At 37.1% G+C, this 20287-nt stretch overlaps 2 protein-coding genes across 4 annotated transcripts; both read left to right on the top strand.

The window, feature by feature from the left end:
- The first annotated feature begins 750 nt into the window (after nt 1-750).
- Nucleotides 751-3929, top strand: LOC7475658 (WAT1-related protein At3g18200). The gene is made up of 7 exons (XM_002321463.3): nt 751-2030; nt 2149-2211; nt 2300-2416; nt 2501-2747; nt 2898-3056; nt 3146-3297; nt 3445-3929. The coding sequence occupies exons 1-7, from the start codon at nt 1837-1839 to the stop codon at nt 3602-3604; spliced, it is 1092 nt and encodes a 363-aa protein (XP_002321499.1). The 5' UTR covers nt 751-1836; the 3' UTR covers nt 3605-3929.
- A 9770-nt stretch (nt 3930-13699) lies between these two features.
- LOC7475659 (glycine-rich domain-containing protein 1) lies at nt 13700-20080 on the top strand. 3 transcript variants are annotated; one of them, XM_024586937.2, is made up of 9 exons: nt 13700-13812; nt 14140-14332; nt 14776-14893; nt 14974-15222; nt 15998-16453; nt 16930-17468; nt 17996-18194; nt 18677-18832; nt 18911-20080. In XM_024586937.2, exons 2-9 carry the CDS (start codon nt 14163-14165, stop codon nt 19499-19501), a joined length of 2478 nt encoding a protein of 825 aa, XP_024442705.1. In that variant the 5' UTR covers nt 13700-13812; nt 14140-14162; the 3' UTR covers nt 19502-20080. The 3 variants fall into 3 exon arrangements, with proteins under 3 accessions (XP_024442705.1, XP_024442707.1, XP_024442708.1); XM_024586939.2 differs by having other exon boundaries at nt 13715-13877; XM_024586940.2 differs by having other exon boundaries at nt 13773-13921.
- Nucleotides 20081-20287: the final 207 nt, after the last annotated feature.

Here is a 20287-nt window from a genome sequence, read left to right as displayed (position 1 = left end):
AGGTAAATTGGAGAAACATAGATAGGAGGGATCTGCATGTGTGCTTTTTGCTATTTTTTCTAAAATATTATTTTCCATGAACATATGCTTTAAATTAAACCTTTTCAAGCCACATCAAGTTCAGCATTCAAGGTATAAACAACTCCATGTTGCTCCTGTGATTGGGCCTTCTGATTAACAAGAATCTCAATTTCTTTTACATACTTTCAAGGTATGATGGACAGAATTGGATACAGACAGAGTGGAGAGCCAGTGTTTCCACCACTTTCCTGTAACTTGTTTCGTTCACCATGCTGACAGGTGGTTCGTGAATGTAGACAGAAAAATTAAAAAAAAAACCTCTACGCCCTTGTCGCGGCTCAAGAGTGCTAATTTCCCATGTGCCCATGAATTTACCCTAACCAAATCTTCCCAAGTCTCAAATTAGATACATTTGTCTAGTAGAGAAAAATCGCATGTTCAGTTCTGTCCTCAAGTTATAGCCATTGTGTTGATGCTGGGGACGAATGTAAATGGCGTTTATTAATTGTTTTTTAAAATGTTTTTTATTTAAAAATATATTAAAATATTTTTTTTTATTTTTTAAAAATTATTTTTAATATCAATACATCAAAATAATTTAAAAACATTAAAAACTACTAATTTTTTTTTAAAAAATTTAAACTTTTTAAAGAATATTTTTAAAATACAAAAACAAATATATCTTACTTAAACTAACCACGATCCCATTTCAACTTGCTAAGAAACAAGAAATCGCACCACATTATCCGTTTAAATTATGATGATTAAAGATATTGATTCGTCAGTGATGGGTAGTTGGTCTCATGATCTTTGCTCTGAGCCAATCAAAGAATCATTGGAGAGAGAGAGAGAGAGCTGTTTGCTGACAGAACAGAACAAGAGCGGCAAAGCAGCACAAAGCATTCAAGAACATATCAAACCATTGCCGCATGGTTTTTTCTCCATCTTGTTAAGCCACATCCTCTGTTTGGAAAGCCTAGTGCAAAACACCATCCCTGGCTTCCCACATTGCATTTGTGAATTTTCAGGGGGGGGGGAATGAAGAACAAAACTGGCTTTACTACTGGCTAGGAGAGGTTTTCTGCTGTGACAAGCTTCAATCCTAGGAGTAGTAACACATGACGTGATCCATTGTAAAAATTGCATGTGTTCTGTCTCTCTCAACTTGTTGTTTTATACATAAATAAATGGGACATACCCAAATCATATGGAGGACCACATGCATGCTGCAACCAGCGATTCTTTGTCCCACCTTCTGCACCTATAAAAATTCACAATAACCACCACCACCACCCATAGCATAATTTTCAGCAAAATTATTATTTGTTGAAATAATTAGTATATCTAGATGACAAACTTGCCTTTTGGTATCAAGTTTAGTTATATTGCTAGCATTATTGTGTCTGCTATCAATTCACAAAACAATAATGCTATTGACCATGCTTTACTAAAAACATTTGGTGGGTTCATGATTCATGATCCACTGATTTAAAGCCGGAATTCTCACTCTCTAATCACCTGGCCAACATGCTTAACCTAGACGTTGTCTCCCCAACAGAATTCAAATCGCAAGTCAACTAGGAAATAATATTTGAGGCAAATGCATGTCATCATCACCAGTTGCTTATGCATGTAAGGTGAAGGTGGCTTGATACTTCCTCCATGCAACATCAACTAGTATAAATATGTTAACGGGCACCAGCCAAAAGGAAAAAACACATGTACCTTTATGTACACGTAACTATATAAGCAACTTCAGATTTTGTGATTGTATAACATCCCGAAGGCCAAGCAGGAAATAAGGAGGGGGGAAATATGGCAGATAGGAGTGTTCTCCCTCAGAAAATGAAACTTCTTCTGGCCTTAGTTGCTCTACAGTTTTGCTATTCAGGGTTTCATATTGTTTCAAGGGTAGCACTAAACATTGGTGTTAGCAAAGTTGTTTACCCAGTTTATAGGAACATCATTGCATTGCTTTTATTGGGACCTTTCGCTTATTTCTTTGAGAAGTGAGTCTTCAGTTCGGTGCTTGCTTTTCTGTTTCTGTTTTGGTAGTCTATATATACATATATACTGGTTTGGATTGGCATTTACCCTTGTACTGTATCTTGGATTGACATTTTTCAGGAAGGAAAGACCACCTCTTACTTTCTCTGTGCTGGTTCAACTCTTCTTTCTAGCATTATTGGGGTGAGAAGATACATTTGATATCTAAAATGTATAATGTGATGGTTTCACTACTTTCTGTTGTTTTAACTTGTCTTTTCTCTGTTTCCAGAATCACTGCAAACCAAGGGTTTTATCTCTTGGGATTGTATTATGCATCTCCAGCTTTTGCTTCAGCAATGCAAAATTCAGTTCCTGCAATCACTTTTGTCATGGCTTCTGCTCTAGGGTAACACAGACTCTCTACGTTGAACTTTCTTCTCTTTCTCTTCAACAAAAGAAACATTTATTGAACTTTTACCTTTCTCCTCAGACTTGAGAAAGTCAACATTTCTAGGAGAGATGGACTAGCAAAAGTTTTAGGAACCATTGCAAGTATAGGGGGTGCGTCTGTCATTACACTCTACAAAGGCCCTCCTCTACTGCATCAGATAACACAACAAGAACAAGGAATAACATCTGAAGAAGATATGTCTTCAAAGAAAATGCAAAACTGGACATGGGGATGCATATTCCTGTTTGGGCACTGCTTATCATGGGCTGGCTGGATGGTCTTTCAGGTAAAGCATATTTTGTCACCACCATACAAGTTGCATAAGACCACAGCTATGAAAATCATGTGCTAATCTGATCTGGATTGCTAAAAATTGTAGATGGCACATAATTTACTACTGACCTTATGAGCTAAAATATGAATTAATATTTTGCAGGCTCCTGTGTTGAAGAAGTATCCGGCAAAGCTCTCTGTCACTTCTTTTACATGCCTTTTTGGATTGATCCAGTTCTTGGTCATTGCAGCATTTGTAGAAACTGACGTCAACCATTGGAAAATCCAATCAGGAGAAGAACTATTCACAATCCTATATGCTGTAATTAACTTAAATTTCAGGCTTCCTTTTATTTTTCTGTCATTATGTATTGAATTTAAAATGGATTCTTCAATTTCATTCTTGTTTAGGGGATTGTGTCCTCTGCTATAGTCATTTCCCTTCAAACATGGTGCATTCACAAAGGTGGTCCTGTCTTTGTTGCTGTCTTTCAACCAATGCAGACAATTTTGGTTGCTATTATGGCTTCTCTAATACTTGGTGATCAGTTGTACTCTGGAGGGTATGTGAACATTCCAAAGAAAAAAAAATAACATTCAAAATTCATGGAATTCTTCAATTAGCATATAAGCAGAACAGGGTTATGTTTTGACACTATAAGCAGAACAGGGTTATTTTTTGACACTAACTTTCCTACTTTACATTTCAGGATTATTGGTGCAATTCTTATCATGCTTGGTCTCTATTCTGTTTTATGGGGCAAAATTGAAGAGAAAAGAGTGGAAATTCAAAACAGGGAAGAGACCCTGACAAGGAACCTTCTTGAAGACAAAAATAAAGACAAAGAAGAGGGGCCTTGTATTGTCTGACATCCCATGAATATCCTGCCCTTTATTTATTTATTTATCTCCAAGACTGAAGATGTTCTGAAAACGATGGCTACTCTTAGAAGAACAAGCAGTTCTAATGGTTTTTAGATTAGCCCAGCATCTCAACATGTATGTATATTTATGGGGTTTGGTTTCTCACAGATTTCCTCTTTTATTTTGAATCTTGAGCTAAGCTGGCTATAGACTTGAACTCCATTCAGAGGAAGTGAGGCTCTTCAAACTGTACCACTAGTAGTCTGCAACTAACTCTGTACTTAAAAATGATTCTATCTGAAGATATAAAGCCATGAGAATTTCAATGCTATTCTGAAATCTTGCTTTCCACACACTGCCTTGCTAATGATGCTAGATTATACAACAATTACTTTATAGGGACAAATTGAAAAACATGTATACGACCCAGCTTAGAAAAGCTCTGTCCCATCTCATACTCATCAAATTGGTCGTCAGGAGCACCATTAATCTCACTCTTTGAAATATATACAGAAACATGTTTAGTATTCCAGCCATCAAGAATTTGTAACAAAGACATTTTCTTAAGTTGTTCTTGATCAACATCAAAATATATAAGAATCACCCCTTTCCCTACTCCAGTGAAGAGCACCATTATAAAAGACCTTATCTGATAAAGAGCCAGTTTTTGGGGAGTAAATCTCCTATCTGACAGTCTGAACTGGTAAAATCATCTTACACTAACAACTTCGTTGTCAGGTTATTTCGAAGGATCGGAAGTTAACTATGTTATAGGGAATCGATGCATATGGCTTGGTAGGAGGATTGTAAATAATGTTCTTACAAGCCCGTGAAACTTTCACTCAATATTGTTCCAGATAAGAGAGAACCAGTGGTTGGATACACACTTAATTTCGTGGGCAGTCAGAGAAGGATTTTGATAAAGAGGTAGTAGTTGTTGGCAATGATATCCACAGATATAATGCATGATATAGGTGTTAGGATTGTTGCCATTATGTGCAGCAATCATAGAGCATTTACAGCCTATCTTCTAGAAGAAGATGGCTGCCATTGCCATTGTCAAAGAGGGCTGCTAGGTGCAGCCACCATTGTTGAAGAAGAGCTGGAGTTGGCAGCCACCTTTGTTGAAGAAGAGCTGGAGTTGGCAGCCACCATTATTGACCAAAGAACAAATGGAGAAGCACCATGGATGCCTATAAATAGAGGCATACGGTTGAGAGCAAAATGAGAGAGTGTGTAGAGCCAAAGATGTGAGAAATGTAGGAGAGAGTGGACTGCCAAGGCAGCCAGCAGTAGCTGCCATTGCAGCACTGAAAAGAGAGAAATAGAGTGAGGTTGAGAGTTGCCAAAGAGGGGATGATTCCTCCTCCTCTATTGTTGTAAATCTTGTTCTCTCCCTATATAATCAAATGGCTTCTCCCGTGGATGTAGGCGGTTTGCCGAACCACGTTAAATATTGTGTCAGTGTGCTTAGCCTCCAATGGGCAAATATCAGAACATCACCGGTCGGAATTCCCTACAATTGGTATCAGAGCTTATGGTTTGAAGTGGTGTTTGATTTTTGCTCAAAAATGAAAGTTGTCAAAATTGTGTTTTGACCATACCACCGTGTAGAGGAGGACGAGACAAAGCCACTGGTGAAAACGACGTCAAAATCGGACGTCGGACATGGCCGCACTCTCCATCACTCTCCGGCAAGGCGTTTGCCCACGCGCGCAGACGCGCCCCACGCGTCTTCTTCACCCGGATGGGTTGCCCGACCCGAATACCAGATGACCCGACCCATGTGACTGACCCGGATATTGATGATGTCAGCATGACGTATTTGTGACATCATCATGCACAGTAGGCATGCCATGTCAGCGACCAGTCAGCTGCCACGTCAGCACAATGGAACCCACCTGCCACATCATCAGCCGCGAGCCGAGCCAAGTCGAGCCGAGTTGAGCCGAGCCGTTGTGAAACCGAGCCGAGCCGCGAGCCGAGGGATAAGATTCTGTGCAGCAGAGTCTATGTGCAACCGGATCTGAGATTGAATCTGGGCCGTTCATCAGGCCAGAATTGTTTTGATCAAATCTTAACCGTCTGAAATGCGATTTGAACGATTTCAGACTTGTTTCCAGCTAATTTAATCGTTCCGGATGCAATGGTACGGTCCGATCGTTGAGATTTGAGACCGAAAATGGTAGTGGTGAATTATTGAAAGAGATTGCCCGATGAAGAGGCATCTGAAGGTCATCATGGTGGTCGATGGAGATGAAGAAGAAGAAGGTGCACATGTTTACCCAATTACATGTGTTGAACTGCTAAGTAGGGAGATTTGAATTGCCTTGAGGGAAGGTAAAATTGGGACACTCTAGACACCCAATCAAGTGGACAATTTGAGGTGGAGAGTGGAAATTGATGAAGACCAATCTTGATGAATCTAAGAACTGGTGGTCTCGCCAGATGTTGAGAAATCAGGTATAAAACCGGGATACCCCAGATCACTTGTAAAGGAAAGCCGCAACAAAGCTAGCAAATGGTTGTATATACGAAAAGGCAGTACGGTGGATAGATACGTTTTAAGAAGTTCTGTCTAGGAGATTGGGTTTTAAGCGGGACCAGTGTGACCCCTCCAAATCTTTCCTGGGAACTTGCTTAGTTGAAGGATCATCCACACAGTACTATTTTTGTATATGTAACAGTTTGTAATGAAACTGTTGAAGACTAGCAAGATGACGGCACAAAGGAACAGTTGGGTTCCGTATGTTCAAGGATCTGATGGAGTGGTGATTTCTTCAAAGAAGTTAGATTCGGTGACTGTAATTTCTCGAAGGGAGAATTAATGAAGACCCTGATAATGGAAGAGAAATACAGCAAGGGGATAAAGATTGGCACCCTATTTTGACTTGGATAAATGTTGTGTCAAGATGAGCTGCTGTCAAACATAAAAGCAAAGAATAGGGAGAAATCTGGAGAACCGAAATTGCACGAGAGCACACGGAGATTGTGCAGGAGTACCCGTAGGATCCAACGAGGTACTGTAATGAGACGATAGGTGCAAGGAGAAGAAGAGTTCCCAGATGAAGCTCAGAGCAGAGACTGTGTGAAAAAGTTGTACAACAGGAAGTCTCTTGTGCTCTTGATAAAGGCAACAAGCGAGGACCTTTCCAATGCATGCAATGATGGAAAGATGAGCTGTTGCAGAAGCACCTAATTAAGGGGGTGCGACTGCCGATGAAAGGCGAAGACACCAAAGAGAGTTGGTGTGGGTGGAGCTATCAAGCAGAAAGGCATAGAAGCTCCAAACATAGAAATCGAGATGGAAGATTGCGAGGAGTATACCGCAACTTTCTCTTTCTATGTGATCAGTGGCAGTGATCTCTCCCAAGTCCACATGGTGGTAGAGAATCTTAGAGTCACTGGAGACATCCCCGATGAAGGAGGATGTGACCGCTTCATAACGGACGGAGACACCTCAGGCAGAAGGTGTGTGGGCCATGAAACGAGCCCAAATACAGACCGCCACATGACAATGAGCGGAGACACCTCAGGCAGAAGGTGTGTGGGCCATGAAACTAGCCCAAGTAGAAACTGCCGCATGACGATAGGCAGAGACACCTCGGATGGAAGGTGTGAGGACCATGATATGAGTCCAATTTTCAATGCCTTTGCACCGTAAGCCATGACATGAGTCCAAGATCAGACCGTCTCATGACGACAGACAGAGACACCTCCGGAGAAGGTGTGCGGACCATGATATGAGTCCAAGTTCAGACCGTCTCATGACGACAGGCGGAGACACCTCAGGAGAAGGTGTGAGGACCATGATATGAGTTCAAGTTCAGACCGTCTCATGACGAAAGGCGGAGACACCTCGGATGGAAGGTGTGAGGACCATGATATGAGTCCAAGTTCAGACCGTCTCATGACGACAGGCAGAGACACCTCAGGAGAAGGTGTGAGGGCCATGAAAGGAGCCCAGTTCAGAACGCCCCAAAGCCGATGTGATGGCTGGATATAAGTGGACAAGTGTATAGCCAATGAAGTGGCTATGATGAGTATGAAGACAAATGCAGGATTGACTTTCATGGATATTGCCCCCATGCTAAAGATCAATGAGCTAGAAGACATTTACCTTGGAAAATAAGTGGATGACTTGTGGAGCATTAAGACGCGACTGCTATGAAGGAGCAGAGGGCATGCGCAGGTTCTGGGAACAAGTTGACTCTTGTCAAGGTGGTGAGCTCGGTGAAGGCATATATGGATCAACCTTTAATGGGCTGCCCCATGGTTTAAGGTAGAGAGCTACCTGGACTCTTGAGACTAAGAGCGGGAGACTCACGGAGAAGTAAGGCGTGGTTTCTAGGGAGGAACAGAGGGCAGACGCAACTCCGGGATGAGTAGACTCTTGGAAGAGTGGTGAGCTCGAGATCACATTAAAATACTCAATGACTGTCGCACTTGGAAATATCCGTTTGAGGGGGTGTTGTAAGCCTTGGTGTAAGGCTTGATAAATCAGTCCGGGCCAAGCATGGTTGATATGCTTGAAGGGGGATGTTGTTCCAGAGACAAGCGTTAAACACTCTTCAGATGAGATATGACAAACCATCTGGTTGAAGTGATCCTTTGGAGTTAGCAAAGGGGTGCTTGGATGACTCTGGTGATTGAAAGGTTTGGCAAGTACCTGGAAACTTGGCCAAAGACGCTCTCGGAATGGTAAGCTTGGAAGAGCTGCAGAATGCAAGCATGTGCTGAAGAAGCAAGAGGACAATTGCCCACATGAATGGCAAAGGGGGTGATTGTTAGGATTGTTGCCATTATGTGCAGCAATCATAGAGCATTTACAGCCTATCTTCTAGAAGAAGATGGCTGCCATTGCCATTGTCAAAGAGGGCTGCTAGGTGCAGCCACCATTGTTGAAGAAGAGCTGGAGTTGGCAGCCACCTTTGTTGAAGAAGAGCTGGAGTTGGCAGCCACCATTATTGACCAAAGAACAAATGGAGAAGCACCATGGATGCCTATAAATAGAGGCATACGGTTGAGAGCAAAATGAGAGAGTGTGTAGAGCCAAAGATGTGAGAAATGTAGGAGAGAGTGGACTGCCAAGGCAGCCAGCAGTAGCTGCCATTGCAGCACTGAAAAGAGAGAAATAGAGTGAGGTTGAGAGTTGCCAAAGAGGGGATGATTCCTCCTCCTCTATTGTTGTAAATCTTGTTCTCTCCCTATATAATCAAATGGCTTCTCCCGTGGATGTAGGCGGTTTGCCGAACCACGTTAAATATTGTGTCAGTGTGCTTAGCCTCCAATGGGCAAATATCAGAACATCACCGGTCGGAATTCCCTACAATAGGAAACTTGTCTTGTTACTTTTATTGGGAGAACATTGAAGGTGGAAATTGCTTTACTAAACTCATGTGCAGTGCTTTCCGAGACTGACAAGAGCAAGAGCCAGGATTGAATTAAAAATGGGCTCTACTGCAATCCCATTTGAAAAGGAGAACCAATTGATTTGAAATCCCAGCTTAGATCAGGTCAATGTATACCAAGTTTCTAAGAACTGTTTTTCCTTAGAAGACTAATCGACTAATGCTAATCGACTTTTTTTTGCAACCCTGGCTTGTCAGGAATTATAGCATATTTCTTGGTAGGAGGATTATAAACAAAATAGTTTTGTATAATTCGATTCAATGAGGCACACAATAATAATCCATTACAAGATTGAATGATTTTAGCCGCAGACTTACCCCGCCATTGTTTTAACAAAATACAAGGTCCTAAAGAGAGCATAGTGGAGTCATGGCTGGAATCAAAACAGACAAAGTTGTAGTGATCAGGGCATTGCACTAAGAGACCACAAGGGTACTTAACGTCTTGGTTTAGGCAGCGAGTGAATTTAGGGCTTGAAACAAGAGAGTTCCAGTGTTTAGATACACACTTGAATCTGGGGGTGGATTAGATCGGACAGGGATTCCTGTCTAGAGGTCATCATTGTCAGCAATAGTATCAAACCACGTTTCTAAAATGTATTTTTGACAAGATATAAAAAATATAATATAAATTTGAATTGTAAAATCATAAAATGATTTTTCAAGCACTTTAAAATTTATGATTCAAATAAAAATTTATACATTGTTTAAGTAATTTTAAAATATAATACAATTATTCATGCTCATAAATTTTATCAACTAACAATTGACAAACTTAAAACAAATAATTTGCTGGAATGTCATGTAAACTAAAATTAGCTTTATTGTCTTCATCTTCCTCATTATTCCTCGTACATTCATCAATATCATTTTCATCCAAAGAATTATTAGTGTCGCTATTAGTACCAACACCAATATTATGAATATTAGCGCTCCTACTAGTACCAACACCGATATTGTCAATGTTATTTAACTCAAAACTCCTTAAATTCTCTAGATTGTCATCAATTTGAATCTCCAACCATGATTCTCCATTTCAGCATTGTTGTCACCCACTTTTGACTCTACAAAACAAATCAATAAAAGAATAAAAAAATATAGAAAAAAAATCCAAAACACAATAAGATATACATAAAAGTTGCCTAAGTTGGTGGTGAAATACCAAAATATTATGTGGAAAAGTTGGAGGACTAACACGTATAAAATTAACAAAATTAACAACCTAATTATGATTGACAGATGACACGTTTGGTGAAAGTATTTTTATTTAGGGTAAAGAAATATAAATTTAGATAGGTAACAAAATTAACAACCTGATATATTTTTAAAAATAATAATAAAAGTAAATAAATTGTATGAGGAGAATAAAATAATACAATGATTACATTATATGAGATTTTTTTAGAAAAATAATAATGGTTAAACTCATGATTTTTTTTTTGAATTCGAGGAAATCCTATTTCCTGGAAAGCGTACTTTGTGGGTCTAGGTGAGCGAGTAAAACTCCGACTATTCCATGCTCTTACAAGAGGTGCACGTCCTGACTCAAACTCGAGACCTGCTGTGCAGATTTCAAGTCCTTTGTCATCACGTCATGCCCCTTAAAGACGTTAATATTGATGTGAATATGATGATTTATAAATTTGTTTAATGATAATTCTTGCTTGTGATTAATTATTTTTATTACTAGTAATATATTATGTTAAAATTTTTTTGTTAGAGAATAAATTCAAATAAAATTTTAACTCTAAAAATAAAAAAATAAATGGATTCAATTTTAATTTGGCATGAAATATATCTATTAACCATGTTTTAAAACAAATTTCAAACATTTTTTTTTAATAAACCAACTAAATCATAGGCATTTATTTATTTTGAAAAACTCTGTACATAAGGTTCTACAAAATAGGAAAGGATTATAATCCCAGGACAAAATCATCTTAATTCCTGATATAACGTGTGAATTTTTTACCGTAAAGCTTTATGGCAATTGTTTTAAACATAGTACTGGCAAGAGCATATTTGTACTGGTTTTTTTTTTATATATATATATATATAAATATTCGAGTCAATTTTAATGTATTTTAATTAATTTTATAAATTTTAAAATTAATAATTATATAAGTTTTTAGTAGTTATATAAAAAACTTGAAATTATATGAAAAACAAATTTATTGGCCGAAACTCTTATTACTTCCTTGAGTACTTGGAACATGGTTGATAGTGTGGTAGCGGTTGCTTTTCAAATAATTTTTTGTGTCGAAATGCAAGTCAATGATATTTTTTTATTTTTTAAAAATCATTTTTGATATCAGCATATCAAAACGATCCAAAACATATAAATTATATTAAATTTTAATAAAAAAAATAATAATAAATTTTTTAAAAACACAGTTTTCAAACAATTTCTTATTACATGATTGTACTGCTTCTCTTCTGATTGTACTAACAGCGCACACCTCTTATATGTTTCGTACAAGCAAGAGGCTTGACAAGAAAATTATCCAGTTGCGTCTTTGAAAGGAGAACTTTCCACGCAACCTTCTGTCATTGTCCATCTGAGTTCACGTTTTTGTTGATTGTTCTGTTTTACCCGTTTATTTTGGTGTCTGAAAGCTATTTTTTTTTAATTTAAATTTTTTAAAAAATTAATTTTTTTTAGTAATTTAGATAATCTAAAAATACTTTAAAAAATAACCCTACTGTAATTTCAAACACTTTTAAATAAAATATTAAAAAAAGTACAATTGAACAAACAAATTGAAACAAAGGTCATGTCCTTTTCTGTTAAAAAGAAGTCTTTTATTTTTAAGAGTTTCCTTGACATTTCCTCTTAAGAAAATATGCAAAGAGAATGAAATGTACTACAGACCAATTCAATGGACACAGTCACTTCCTTCCTTTCCTTGGAACCATCTCCTTCTTTTTGTTGCTATTTATCTTTTTTATTTTTTTTGCCATTTATTAATTTAGCATCGTCAGCATTGTAAAGAAAAACTAATAACCAAACTTTTTTTAAAAAAATAAATAAATAAATCCACCATTTCCTCCGAGTTTCCATTTTTTGTTTGACATCAAAGAAAGTTAAATAATATTTGGATCTTTGTGCATGGAATCTTCTTTTGCTTTCTTCGATAAATTAGTATTGTAAACCTCAATTTAGTATTAAACTTGTACACTCATTCTTATTTAAGTCCCAAACCTATAAGTCATTTCGATTAGGTCCTAAATATTTTTTTTTTATAAAAATCCTGAATCAGCTCTTTTTTTTTTATATTATTAAAGCTCATTAATATTTGTATCAAATTTCTTCAAACTGATGTTATTTAGTTCATAAATGTGCACATTAGATTGAAGATATTACTTGCTTTTTCATCAAACTTTCTTCAAATTGACATTGTTTTAGTGTATAAAATATGCAAATTAAATTTAAGTTGTTAAAAGAAATTGTCAAAAAGATATGGTTGATAAATGTAGTAGATATTTAGGATTTAATTCATAAAATTTGTGTCTCATTAGCGGGTCCAAAGAAAACCTGAATGACCTGTAAAAACATAGTTTGAGTCAAAATAAATATTTAAGATGATATTTTTTTAATAAATATTGAGACGACAACATATTAGATTGATTCAGGTCAACCCAAGTTAACTTCTCAATTCACATACGAAGTTATGAGATCATGATAACCTCATAGAAATTAAATCAAAATAAATTAAGAAACTCAATTTTCAATATCTAATATTAAATGATGAAATTGAAAAAATAATAATTAAAAAAGAATAAAAAAAACAACCTGAATTAACCTGCCAAACCCGGGCCTCGAGTCATAAAACCAGGACAACTCAATAGAAAGCAAATTGAATCAAATTATAAAGCTTAATTCTCAATCAATTTAGTGTTGAAAGATGAAATTGTAAAAAAAATCAATAAAAAAAGGATACAAAATATAACTCGAGTTAATCATGGTTAACTCGCCAAACCCGTGATCCAAGTAATGAGATAAGAATAATCCCATATAAAAAGCATACCAAAGCAAATCACGAAACATAATTCTCAATCAATTTAATGTTGAATGATAAAATTGATAAAAAAATAATTAGAAAAAAGAAAAAAAAAACCTTCGAGTCAATAGAGTTAACTTGTTAAACCCATAGTTTGGGTCATGAGTCTGGAATAACCTCATAAAAAATAAAATGAGAAAAATTATGAAATACAATTTTCAATAAATCTAATATTAAAAGATAAAATAGAAATTAAAAAAAAAATTAGAAAAAGAAAAACCAAACAAAGGGAGAGAAACAAATATTATTATGGTGAATAGTGTTATGGGAGGAGATAGAAATCCCTTTCTCTTTAGTTTTTTTGTTAATAAATTTAATATTAAAAAAAATTGGAAGAAAAAAACTTGAGATAAATGATTTAACATATTAAACTTGTAATCTGTGTCATGAGAGATATAATCCAATAAAAAACAAATTTAATATTAAATAAAAAAATAATTAAAAATAAAAATAAAAAAATTCTAATAAATAAAGTTTTGTGAAAAGATATACAATAAAAAGCCCTTCTCATTTAGTTTTTTTTTTTTTAATGTTAATAGTTAATTAATTAAGTTGCTATGGGTTAGTAAATTACTATATGATCTGAGAAGGATAATTGCGTCATTCCACGTACTTAAAAGGAGAAAAAAGAAGTGAAAATGTCAAAATGGCAATTCCTATTCAAAGTACTATAACTACCTGTCTTCTCCTCCTTCCATCATGTCCATGTCCAGACCAACAACCGGGAAGTAAATCAAAGCAAGTAAGCGAGAATTTCCGCTATCCCCAGTCCTTCCCGCCGGAACATTTTCCCGTAAACAATCTCCGGTGACCCCCCACCCAAAAAAAATCACGACTTCATTCATCCTTTGGTCATCAATCCCATTCATTTCTTTTACGTTGACTTTTTAGTTTCAGTTGATCGATCATACTCAAATTTTATACATAAAGCTTTTGAAAGCATATTTTTGTGTTTTCTTTTGAATCAGTCTCTGAAAGTTTTCTGGGCCTTCTTTTATTTATTTATTTATTTTTATTAGATGATGGGTTTTGTTAATCACTACTGAACAAGTATTATTTTAATAATCAGGTAAAAAGAATTGAGAGAGGGAGATGGGGATGGAGAGGGAGAAAGAACAAGAGTTTGAGTGGCTTAAAGCTCAAAAGATTGAGATAACTGTGGATCTTTTGGCTGCAGCAAAACAGCAACTTCAGTTTCTTGCTGCTGTTGATAAGAATCGTTGGCTTTATGATGGTCCTACCCTTGACAGGGCTATTTTCCGGCAAGAATAAATCTAACCCCATCCAATTCTTTGGATTGATTTTCTTTTGCTTCAATTGGCTCACCTTACCTTTACTTGTCTTCGGACTTCAAATCTGCTGGTTATTCTTTATATATATATATTGGTTTCTTTCTTTGTTGTTGTTGTTGTTGTTACTTTTTTTTTTTTTTGTTAATACATTCACTTGGGAATACAGATATCTGTGTGTTTGAGTCTGCTTTGTCATTTTATGGATTATAATTATGTGAAAAGAGCACTAAAATCAAAGTGAAGAAGGTATCTACCCTTTTTTTTTTCTTTTTTCTACATGCATTCTAGGAGGATTTGAATCTGAGTATTTTCTGGGGTTTAGTCATAGTTTGTCTCTTCAGTGTACCTTTCATATGGAAGTTCAATCCCTGCACTCATCTATCAATTTTATGAATGTTAATCTCAATTTTCAGGTACAATGCTTGCTGGCTTCCCTTGCTTGCAAAACATTTGGAGTCGCCAATTTCTGAAGGACCATTGGTGGTGCCTCTTGATTGTGAATGGATTTGGCATTGTCACCGGCTCAATCCAGTAGGTTACCAACTACGATATTGTTGCCTTGACTTTTTACATTTAGTTGGTAATCATTGTTTGTTGGCTTTGCTATCCAGCTACGGTACAAATCTGACTGTGAAGAACTTTATGGAAAGATCCTCGATTACTCTGATGTTGTATCTTCTGTCAATGGAGTTTGTAAAAGGCAAACTGAAGAAATTTGGAATAGATTCTATCCACATGAGCGTTATGACTTCGATTTGGCTTTCTCAGAAGCTGTCAATGAAAAAATTTCAACCCTTGAGAAATGTACGAACTATGATTTGGTGTCGGCAGTTAAAAGGCAGAGCCCTTTCTTTTATCAGGTAATGAAAGGATAATCTTGATCGCTTATGTCACAATCTTTGAATTTTTTGGCAATCATATATTTTTATCATTTGAAGTGAAGATGACATATGGCTAGAATAGTTTGGCTGAGATGCTACTTTTGTCGCTGTCTCATAAATAAATGTAGTTAGTAGCCTGGTAACTGCTAGGGTTGGCACTTGGATATGGAGAATAGCGATAAGATCAGTTTCTTACAATTTAAAGTCACTAATTGATTACATAAAGAAACAATCGTGGAAAGTTTTCTTGAATTTTTAATGTTTTACAACTGTCTTTTTTCCCCGAGTATGATTTGGAACAATGCTTCCTACTATTCAGAAATGGTGGAAAAAGAAGCATCTTTCATGAAAACATTCGTATTCTTAGTTCCATAAGGGTTGTATGGCATCTCAAAAACTTCACATCATAATAAATCTGTAAGTGGTGGAGAGCCCTTTCATGATCTTTCTGAGGTAGAACCCCATATTCTATAAAAAACTAAACGAACTTAATATTCTTAATTCCGTCAATAAGTGAGTGCCAGCAGCACAGTTTAAAGTTAAAGAACCATCCGTTTAAAGTTATCTGGTTTGCTTTTGTGATTATGAACATGTGTAAACTCTTTTTACATGGTTAATTACTTCATACGCTTTCGGCACGCACATGGAGTTATGTGCAGCTCAAGGTTTCTGTTGCCCTGGTGCCCTGGTCTTCTATTTTTGTTTTTATTTTTTACATTCCCTGGTTTATTTCTCTTTCTCCTATTTGTGACAGGTTTCCAGACCCCATATGAACAATGATATTTTCCTTCAAGGAGCTATAGCCAGATATAAAGGGTTTTTGCATATTATCAAGAGGAACTGGGAAAAGTCCATAAATTGCTTTTGTGTTCCAACTTACGACATTGATCTTATCTGGCACACACACCAGTTGCATCCTGTTTCTTACTGTAAAGATGTGAGTCAAGCACTTGGCAGGATATTGGCGCATGATGACATGGACTCTGACAGGTCTAAAGGGAAGAAGCTGGATGTTGGATTTTCTGGAACCACCAGGCATTGGGAAGAGACATTTGGCAGAAGGTATTGGAAGGCAGGTGCAATGTATAGAGGCAGTGATCCATCTCCTCTCACAACCATTCCGTTCCAATCAAATATCTTGAGCAAAGAGTTAGAAAAATCAAATCAAAACAAGAAGATGATTGAACTTTCAGAGCAGAAGATTGTTGAGGTAATTTCTGATCACTGTTCTTTTGTCCTTCCCCGAGATTTATTATTTTGTTTATCATTGGTCAATTTGAAGTTCTCAGAAACCTCTCTTTCTTCCTGCTCCTATCCACTATTTTTTTTAGTGTGACACATCAATATATGGGCAATGAATCTAAAGTTAGGACTGTTATAGCCAATGAGCTGTAGTTCAACTGACATTAGTGTCACCCCACCTCCCAAGAGATCTCAAGTTCTAACCTCTAGTTTGTAACAAGAAAAAATAGGAATGTTCTATTTCTTATGCAGCCTAGAAGCTTATGAACCTATACATTGAACCTCCTTTCTGATTTATCAGTATCACTTAGTGCAACCACTAAAGTGCCTTCAGTTCCCTTTCAGTTTGGCGCTCTACATATGCCAATTGATTATATGTGCTGCCTATTTTACTGTGACCAGAAACATCTTACATTCTTATTTTTTCTTCTTCTTACTATTTAGGTCCTTTTGGAGATTGTGGGAGTCAAAAACTTACCAGAGAGGCACAAGGGAAACCTCTTTGTGATGTTTAATAAAAAGCAACCTGATGTATTCTATAATGTTAAGCGGAAACTTACTATCCTGTCAGAATCAGGAGACAAACATGTTGCTTCTTTCCAATGTGAACCTAAGGGAGAGCTTTTCTTTGAACTTGTATCATATTCACCTTCCAACTTACCACTAACCAAGGTGTGTAAAACAATGGGCACTACCTCATTCTCCCTGGAAGACTTTCTGAATCCAGTGTCTGAACTTTCTGTGGAAAGATGGGTGGAATTGCAGCCTACTTCTGGAAATATGATCTCAAAGCCAATCTGCCTCCGAATCGCTGTCTCATTTAGTGTTCCCATCCAAGCACCATATGAACTGCACATGATTCGTTCCCGAGCACAGTCAAAAAGTTCTTGCTTCTTCCCACTTCCTGGAAGGGCACAACATCCTAATATCTGGACTTCTGTAGTTGAGAAAACTGATGCTGAGATTATTAGCCTACAAATGAGGTATGCTTGTATCCACATATCATGTCAAGTTTAAAACTGTAATTCCAGCCTTTACATATGCAGTAAAATTATGGCCTATATCAGAATGCTATTACTTCAAACACTCAACGCCTTGCATCTGAAGAACCTTAAATTCATTAATCAAAGAAATACGTGTTCATATGTTATATTGTAAGCGAGTGTAATGAATCTTAAAAATGAACAGCACCTGTAGTTGCACCAAGGATTATGCTAATAGATAATTTCACACTTGGTCTCCAATAAAATATGTTTTGGTTATAGTAACTCTACATGGTAATTTAGTTTTCTCAAATTTGGAGATTTTATTTGTTGGAATATCCTGCATTAACAGAACCTGTCCTTTTCTTTCAGTGTGATAGTAGAATTTGTTCGAGTTGTTAGAAACTTGAGATCTTTTGGCAGTGTATGCTTGTCAAGCATCTTTCTGTTGGCATGTGACATGATAGCAGGACCTTATTATATATTCCAAAGCATTATATCATTTTCTGGCTTTAATTGTACTTTAGGAACTCAACAAAGGCAAAGGAGAAAGAAAGAAGCATTCTTAAGCAGCAAGTAACTGGTGTTATGAAGACTGGTGAAACGTGTATTCTTGCAGAGTTTGTGGGGACTCGGTGGTGTTTGATGGATTCTCAGTGGTACCTTGAGCCAAAAAAGAAATCCAATGAAGATGGTCATCTCTTTGAGCTCATAGGCTGTCGGATGGTAGTCATCTTATACCTTTCACTTTTTTCTCTAAAATTTGTTATTTTGATATCCTTCAAATTCTTTTAAAATCCATTATTCTTTACGAATTTCCATTATGAACAATCATTCCAAATAGCCAGAACATCTCTAATAATATTGATCATCTGTGAAAGAACTGCATTTTTTTTTTGTTACTTCGCCATCGAATCTTTAACAAGGATTTTGCAAACCAACATAGAAACCAGTACAATGTGCCATATTCAATAGTTTCGTAGTACTAATTTAAGGTTGAAGTTTAGCTGAGTTGAACTAATCGGGGTGAGTTGAACTAATCGGGGTCTTCAACCTGAATAGGACTGCATTCTCACCCACATGGATCATGCTTTCACTCTATGTATCGTCCTCCATGGTTTTAGAGTCTTAATTTTTTAGCTAACCACAGAACTTGCCATCGTTTCAGAGTATCTTACAAAACTTGTGTTGAATTTTTCTCTGGCCAGGTAAAACTTTTCCAGGGAAAAAAGCTTGATTTTGAGCCTAAACATTGCGAGAAGAAGAGAAGTAAACAAGATTTTATGACTGCAGTTGAATTTTCTGCTGAGTATCCATATGGAAAAGCTGTGGCATTGCTTGATTTAAAGTCTGGATTTGTCAAGGTACATTACTGCTCATCACATTGACTAGAATGCTATTTACATATCCCAAATTGCATCTGATTTAAAACATATTAACAGGTAAAGGAATCATGGTTGGTGTTACCTGCAATCATATCAGCCTTCATACTTTCTGATATTTTGAAGAAGGAAGGATATAATGGCTTCACTTCTAACAGAGAAAATCTGGAGGTAGATAGTTTAGTGGAAAAGGCCAAAGGCTTTCATGAGGAACCTGAGCAAATCAGCCTGACTGCTGCTTCAGAAGGTAACATGGAGCTGAATGTGGACGTGGCTAAAGGAAGCATAGTGAGGAGTGGAAATTGTGGTGGCGGTTGTGGCGGTTGTGGCAGTGGATGCGGGGACATGGTGAGGAGTGGAAACTGTGGTGGTGGTTGTGGTGGTTGTGGCAGTGGATGCGGGGACATGGTGAGTGGAAACTCTGGTGACAGTGGGTGTGGTGACACAATGAAGAGTGGAAATAGTGGTGGTTGTGGTGGATGTGGCGGTGGATGTGGCGGTGGATGTGGCAACATGGTGAGGAGTGGAAACTCTGGTGACAGTGGGTGTGGTGACACAATGAAGAGTGGAAATAGTGGTGGTTGTGGGGGTTGTGGTGGATGTGGTGGTTGTGGCGGTGGATGTGGCAACATGGTGAGGAGTGGAAACTGAGATGGCCCATGCTTGTGGTGGCTGTGTAGTTTGTGCCGCAAAAAAAAAAACGTACCAGGCAGTGTGGTAAGATCCTGCAGTGATGGTTGTCCTAGGAATCACTCATCCAGGCAAATGAGAAAGGGAGTCGCTTGCCACACCTATCCATTTTAATAATGAAGGCAAGGACTCTACCAGTCTTAATAAGGTTTCATTACCAGAGGAAAATAATAAGATCAAGAGATTGTTAATAGGCAAGGTTTTCATCATCATATCAAGTGTGGTGGAACCTCTTATTATGTACAGTGTCTATTACATTCTTTCCCCATCTCTGCATACTGAACAGAGTATGGCGATTGCTTCTATTTCTGTTTCGTCAATTCTCAGCTCCAATGCTCATGCAAGTTTGACATATTTCTGCTTCGTGTCTCGTCATGCCACTGTAGTTGTTGATGCCCCACTTCAGTTTGGGTATGTCATTGAGGTTGCCATGCGTTCATTGAAATTATCTGGCAATTCATTATGTATATTAATTTCATGGTGCTGGCTATGTTCGAGGAACCCTAAAGTCCTTTTGATTGATTTGAAATTCCCCTGAAATCCTGCTGTTTTTTGTGTTTTTCAAGAGAAAATTAATTTTACCCTCCTGTCCTCGATCACTTTTATTTCTGAATTCTTTCACGAATTACAGTTTAAGTTTATAATTTGATAACACTGGAAATCTAAGGAAATCCACCGAGGAAGGAATAAGAGCCTCCCTTCCCCAACTGCCTCCTTTTCCAGTCCACCACCAATACTGGAATTTTT

This window comes from Populus trichocarpa, chromosome 15, assembly GCF_000002775.5.
Source record: "Populus trichocarpa isolate Nisqually-1 chromosome 15, P.trichocarpa_v4.1, whole genome shotgun sequence".
In the NCBI taxonomy this organism is placed as follows: domain Eukaryota; kingdom Viridiplantae; phylum Streptophyta; class Magnoliopsida; order Malpighiales; family Salicaceae; genus Populus; species Populus trichocarpa.
This window is presented reverse-complemented; position numbering and strand designations above follow the sequence as displayed.